Source organism: Mesoplodon densirostris, chromosome 6 (genome assembly GCF_025265405.1).
Source record: "Mesoplodon densirostris isolate mMesDen1 chromosome 6, mMesDen1 primary haplotype, whole genome shotgun sequence".
In the NCBI taxonomy this organism is placed as follows: domain Eukaryota; kingdom Metazoa; phylum Chordata; class Mammalia; order Artiodactyla; family Ziphiidae; genus Mesoplodon; species Mesoplodon densirostris.
The window spans coordinates 55,696,449-55,703,392 of record NC_082666.1 but is presented as its reverse complement, the minus strand read 5'-3'; the positions used below and the strand labels follow the sequence as shown (position 1 = coordinate 55,703,392).

The 6,944-nt window shown below is 39.2% G+C and overlaps 1 protein-coding gene across 1 annotated transcript; it reads left to right on the top strand.

Annotated features, from left to right (window-relative positions):
- Positions 1-1,138: 1,138 nt before the first annotated feature.
- On the top strand, positions 1,139-5,927 carry DMRTA1 (DMRT like family A1). The gene is made up of 2 exons (XM_060102336.1): positions 1,139-1,790; positions 5,080-5,927. The coding sequence occupies exons 1-2, from the start codon at positions 1,139-1,141 to the stop codon at positions 5,925-5,927; spliced, it is 1,500 nt and encodes a 499-aa protein (XP_059958319.1).
- The last annotated feature ends 1,017 nt before the right edge of the window (positions 5,928-6,944 follow it).

Genomic DNA, 6,944 nt, shown 5'->3' with positions numbered 1-6,944 from the left:
ACTCATGAATTTTCAGCCTCAAATGGTCTTTTGATTTAAAAGCAGTATGATCTTTTCTTACAATTAAAGGCATTAAATGCATATTTCAAGAGTGCATTTAATGATAGCATGTTTAAAGAATGGTCTACATGACCTTCCCCAATACTGTACAACAGAAACGTGAAGTATTTTTGAAATAGTTTTAACAGTTGCTATGTATAAATCTAGATAAGAAATTCATAAAGACTTCTTTGGGCAATAACATTTCAAAATATAACGATATATAGAATCCAAATTTGCATCTCTAAATAAACATAATACATGAGAAGATTCTGAATGTGAATCAGGTCCCTTAAATACTTATCCACTGTTTAGACGCAGCCCTAAGACCCGTTTAAAATAAGGCACCTTTCAGGTGTGGGTAATATTTGCAGCTTGTTAAGCTGTGCTTTCTCATTAATATTGGCCATGCTACCATCCTAAAGACTTCATCTGGGAAAAGGAAAGAAAAGGAGAACTCCATGTCCAAATCTTCAAACTTTTGTAAGAGGAGCGAGGAACTGGGGAAAGAACTTCAAATCTTGCTTAATTTAAGAAGGGTAGTAAGAGGCATGGGGGCAGGGAGTGAAGGTATCTTACAAAAAATATACATTGAGGAATTCATGGGGAAGCAGGTGGGAGAAAGGTGTGTGTGTGTGTGTGTGTGTGTGTGTGCGTGCGCGCGCGCGCGCGCGGACAGTTTCTTTTGTCTCCCACCGCCCCTCCTCCCAGACGGTCAGGTCCCCACTCTCCGCCCCTGGCCCTCCCTCCCCGGGTTTTCAGCCCTTGGCCAGTAGACCCGGTGGGCGGGGTAGCCTCTGCAGTCTTGCTTTCTTCTGCTCCAAAGGCGAAGGCGCGCGGAGCACCGGGCATTAGGAGCACCGAGCATTAATTTAGCGCCCCAGGACTCTAAGAGGCTCAGTGGCATCTGCGCCTCTTAGAGCTTCCAGCTGTGGGGATCGGTTGTCCCCAGTTCTTCACGGGAATTGTGCCAGACTGTCGGTGTGTGGGTGGGAAGCAGCGGGACCAAGGCTGGTCCTCTCGGCCCTCGCATCCCAGCAGGGTTGGCTGTGGACAGCGCACTCTTCTGTGGCGAGCCCTCACCAGACACTTCTCGGAAATGGAGCAGTCACAGTGTGGCAGTAGAGACCAAAGCGGCAGCGGCCCACCCCACCTGGCCCCGGGGCTGGTGGCAGCGGCCCCTCCGCCCCAGTCTCCAGCGTTACCGGTACCCCCGGGGATACCTGTTCCTCCAACTTTCCTGCGCCCGTCCAGCCTCTTTCTGCGGGCAGCCGCAGCCGCCACCGCGGGAAGCGGAGGCTGCCCGCCGCCTGCCGGAGTGGAAAGGGGGGTGGGCGCCGTGGCCTGCGGCTACCCACGAACACCCAAGTGCGCCCGTTGTCGCAACCACGGAGTCGTGTCAGCCCTCAAGGGCCACAAGCGCTTCTGCCGCTGGCGGGACTGCGCGTGTGCCAAGTGCACCCTGATCGCTGAGCGCCAGCGCGTCATGGCCGCACAGGTGGCGCTGCGCAGGCAGCAGGCCCAGGAGGAGAGCGAAGCCCGGGCGCTGCAGAGGCTTCTATACCCTGGACCCTCAGGGCCCGGGGGTCGATCATCCGGAGGAGGCAGCAGCAGAATGGAGAATCCCCAGACCACAGCAAGCGGCCCTGCGATGGTGAGTGCACTGGGACCGAGTGCCTCGAGACAGGCTAGTGGTCTGGCGACTCCTGCTTTCGAGATTTTCCAGCCAGATTATACAGAGGAAAAACAAGGTGAGTAGATATTACATTTGTTCTTTGCAAAAGAAAAATGGTTGTTTTGAAGAAAAAAATCTTTGAAATAAGCTGCCGTGGCATGGAGGAGGGCAAGAAAAGTTGTTTAAAAGAAGCATTTAAGTTCTGGGAAACTGCTCTGCAATATGAATGTTAGTAAGGGTGTTAGAGACCTGACACATTCACTTCAGAAGGGCTTTCTGTTCCCTTAGGACCTAAAGCTTAGGTGATAGGATAAAGAAATGAAAAAGTGAAGTGCAAGTGATCAGTTGAGGAACTCATTTTAGGAATGGAGTTTGTGTCCAAGTTGCTATGACTTTCTCTGTGAGAGTAGAGAGCAGGCATGGAGTAAAAAGCTTAATGAGAGGAGCTACGTTTTGAGCTTGCTCTGTACTAGTTTCATTTGTAAAGCTAGAGTTCATGTGATCTTGCATGGAAAACTCACTTATGGTTGGGAGTACAGTTCTTTACCTTTGGGACAAGCCAACTAGAAGTGGGGAAGAGACTGAAATCTACCAAAGCATTTTTACTCCCTTCCCTTAAAAATTTTAAGCATTCTATCCCTTTTCTTCAACTGCTTTTCAGCCTCCAAAAGTGTAGAAGACTCTAACATTTGCAGTTTCACCTCTTCTCATAGGAAAGAAATTTAGGTTTTCTAAAATCAGGTTTGTAAAAACATTGGTATGAATTTCAAAGTCCAAGAATTTCTTATCCTTGGGGATCTTATCCTTAGTGATTTCTTATCCAAGAAGTTTTTTTTTCTCTTATTTATTGACTGAAAATTGTCTTCCCCCCCTGTGTTAGGTAGAAAAGATTTTCTTTTTGACTAGGGTTATCCCAACTTAACTTTTCATGCTAATGTAAATCTCACTGTATTTTAGTGAATTTCATAGTCCTACAACTAGGTCACTGAAAATGTCATTTTGGTATTTTTGTATAAATCTGAGACTAGTTGTATCATATGAAATTATAAGATAATGATATAGTAAGTTATTAATTAGAACGCTTCCTTGAATTGTGAAAATTGCAGCTCTTAACAGATCACAGCATGTACTTTTGTGCTTTTGAAAAGAGTGTCTCTCTACTTAAATAAGGCATATATGATTTTGTTTTCACCTGTGTCACCTTTTTGTCCATGTTCTAGTTTATGTCAGTGGACAAAATGGACTTTAAACATTTTTCATGAAAAATGAAAGAGGGCTGGAGAACGAAGCTGTTAAGCAAAACTGCTATAAAAAGAAGTAAAAATTAAAATTCTGCAAACTAAATTGACAGTGAGATTCGACTGACAGCTCTCTGCTAGGCATTGATTTATTTATGTGATTTTTTGGGGGTGGGTGCTGTTTTATGGGGTCAATTATTTTATTTTATTGTTTGCCTCAGTTGACCTTCTTTTTTGAAAAGCTGCTTCTAAACTAACTGCCTCCTCTTATACAATGTCCATGAACTGTAGTAGTCTATTTATTCACTAGACCAAGACTAACAGTGATGCAGAGGCGAATAAGATTTTCCTACACAAAAGAACATTATATTCGAAAGAAGGAAAACTATGTGTGTCCCAAAACTACCATACAAGACATAGCATACAATGATAAAAGTAAAGTAAAACCAGCTGTAGGAGTTGAGGGAACAGAGGTGATGTAAATGATATCACAGTATTTTAAAGACAGCTTATTATCCAGATAGTCTTATGCAGTCAGTATTTCATTACATTATATTGTATTCCATAAATACAATGTAATACCAAAAATTATTTTATGCATAAATTACTGTAGAGGTGAAATTTTGATACCTTACATGTTCAGGGGGTCATATGTGGTGAATCATATATAAATAAAATGGAATGGCACACCAAGGCTAATCTATCTTTACTTTATTAAGATAGGTTTTATTGTTTTATTTAAGGTGAAAATACTAGAGTCTTTGTGATTTTGCAGGAGCAGCACCTTTTGTCATATGTTTGATGTAATGACAGCACTTTAACCCTCAAAGTGTTAAATTGTACACACTTTAATTTTAAAATAAACTGTAGATATTTGTTTAGAATGTAGGACAGCTCCTTGAGAAAACATAGTATTGCAAATCATGTTTGCAAATCACTGCTTTAGGCAATGTATATTTTGTTACATTCATAAACATTGTACCAAAAGAAAGTTTGACAGTAAAACTCTGAGTACCCCATTGACATTTTACTCTTTCTAACAGAAATAGAGATAAAATATATCTATAGGAAATGTAAACCAAAATAAAAGTTATTTGTTATTATTTTCCTGGCATTAGCCTTGCAAAAGGTTTTTAAAGATAGTATTGTTTCATTAATATTCATATACTCAACATGTTGAGGTAGAAAATCAGGTTTTGTGTAAAAACATTTTTGAAAAATTGCCCTTAGTATTGGAAGGGAGTTGCAATTTAAAGCATACGACCAAAATGTTTTTTTACAAGACACTTTAAGAATATACACAGATTGCAATAGTGAAATTAGTGCAGTTAATAGTTTTATTTTGGAAACAATTTGTAAACTTTTATTGAAATTTCCTAGAGATTTAAAAAGAAAGTCCATATTTCATAGAGGATTATGAAAAAATACCAACTTCGTATTGTCTCTCACATAAAATGAAACATGCAAGCTCTGGTATGATTTGAGATTGGTACAGCAGTTGGCATTATTGGTTTAGATTTGAAATGAAATCAACAATTTAGTTATTTTCTCACATTATTCAGGTAACTTAATTGGAACCTGAAATGTGAGCATTAAAAAAATAGTTGTTGAAATTTATCATTAGTGACTAAATAGAATATTCGTTTTCATACTAAGATTGTTCCTTCTTCTGATTTCTTATCTAAACAATTGTTCTGTTTAGTTCTTTTTGCATTGTGTCATTGTGGAAAAAAAACCCTCCCGCGGATAATGACAAAACTTGGGTAACATTTAGGAAAATCTTGAATCACCAAATGGGCAAGTAGTGTGAAATATTGGTGTTAACAGTTTGGAGGTAACAATAGACTTTCATCTTCTGATTCCTAAATAACTACAGCGTTTGTATATTATATAATTTTGTGATCCTGAAATGACATAATAAATAGCATTTTCCCACTGTTCCAACACCTGCATTTCCAAATGATCTTTTATAATTCTTGTTCATTAAAATCTCTTACAGTGATTAATAAGTATTATTGATATACTATGAGTAAACAAGTTATTTTATCCAGCATTAATTTTGAGTGAGCAGTACTGTGTTCTTGGAAGTTTTCCCTTTATTTCATTCCTTTTTTTCCTCTTCCCCAGGACGAAAAGAGAGTAAATGCGACTCATGCCAGAGTGGACAAGAAGAACTGGTGTCTAAATCCCATCAATTTACCCTGAGATCATCTCCTAAGTCTAATGATGTCACTGGAAAACAAAACGTCAGGTCATCTATTTCAGAAAACCCAAACAAGGATGATAGCATTCAGTCTCCTCATCCTGGGGAGCAGTCAGGAGGTGAAGAGAGTCCTAGGTCCCTGTCATCCTCTGATTTGGAATCAGGAAATGAAAGTGAGTGGGCCAAAGACTTCACTGATACCACAGTCAGCCTTCCCACTGTGTCCTCTAGACCAAGAGACCCTCTTGATATCCTTACCAAGATTTTCCCAAGTTACAGACGCAGCCGTCTAGAAGGCATTCTACAGTTCTGCAAAGGGGATGTGGTCCAAGCCATTGAACAGGTCCTAAATGGGAAAGAACACAAACCAGACACCAGGGACCTAGCAAGCTCAGGAGCATTGGAAAATACAGCTTTTCAGAGAGCTTCGAATTTAAGTTTAGCTGGAATTGGTTTTGGAACTCTAGGAAATAAATCAGCTTTCTCTCCCCTTCACAGTACTTCTGCTTCCTATGGAGGTGATTCAAGTATCTACAGCTTAAATCCTAGACTAGGTATCAGTCCATTACGGCTGGCATATTCCTCTCCAGGAAGAGGGCTGTCTGGTTTCATGTCTCCCTACCTAACTCCTGGGTTGGCACCAGCATTGCCTTTTCGGCCAGCTTTGGATTATGCCTTTTCAGGGATGATTAGGGATTCTTCTTACCTTCCCATCAAAGATTCAGCAACTGGTGGCAGACTGTATTCAAGGCCAAATCAGAACAACATGTAATGCATCTGCCTACCTCCCGTTTTGGAATATCTCTAGAAGCATGCAATATAACCCTCACACCCACACATACCCACATCTGTTAATGTGTTCACTATGTATGGGAGTGGATTACTGGGCTTTAAAAATGCTGTTTTTTTTTTTTTATGAGCAGTATAATCGATTTGAGATCTAAAGACTCTTCTTTAGCGTTTATTAAGTGAAAGAAACATTTAAACATTCTTTGTGCCTTGAATAAAGCCATTTCAGGGAATATGTTTACTGTAATGAATTTTTTCCCTAAGATATCAGTTATAAAATTCTTATTTTAAAACTATACTTGTTTTTATTTCATTGAAAAAATGGAGTTTATAATTAAAACATACATTGTAAAGCAGTCCAGCGTTATATAAAATGAAGCAGAAGGAATAATTGAAAAACTGAGATAATTCTAAATAATTATTATTTTAAACTTTTTCTCTCCTTCTGTTTCTTGTACACAGGAGGGAAAAAGCTTATTCAAAGTATTTTATTCACATATAAGTGATTAGTTGTAAGTTAAATTTTTGAGAAATTTAATACCTTGTTTTTTTTTGAGTGTCTTATTTTTCATTCTTATCTGCCATTTGTGATAAGTGCCGTTAATAAAACATTTCTCTTTAAACTGTGAGATACACAAAGGCCTATGAAGTAAATCTTAGGAAATGAGAATGCTCCATCTCCTGGCCACTATCACTAATTGCAACTAAGTTCTGGTAGAGTATAGGAATTAGAAACAAATGGTTTCCTAATAGTATAAGGTAACCATTTTTTGAAATGGTCATCTTGGATCACGCTATATTGAATTTTCATATTACAAAGAGAACATCTACTGTGGATGAGGATTTATATCTTTAAGTATGGTTATGCTTGTATCTGGGGAAATATCCCTTTCCAAATGTTTGTGGCAGGAATATGGCACTCATTCTCAAAGGTAAAAATAATTTTATTCTGAAAACTTAAATAGCTGCACATATAAATATTGATTGACTCTAGATAGAT

Coding starts and splice junctions, on each gene's coding strand:
- DMRTA1 (XM_060102336.1), top strand. CDS start 1,139: ATGGAGCAGTCACAGTGTGGCAGTAGAGACCAAAGCGGCAGCGGCCCA. Junction 1,791..5,079: donor TTATACAGAGGAAAAACAAG/GTGAGTAGATAT, acceptor CCTCTTCCCCAG/GACGAAAAGAGAGTAAATGC.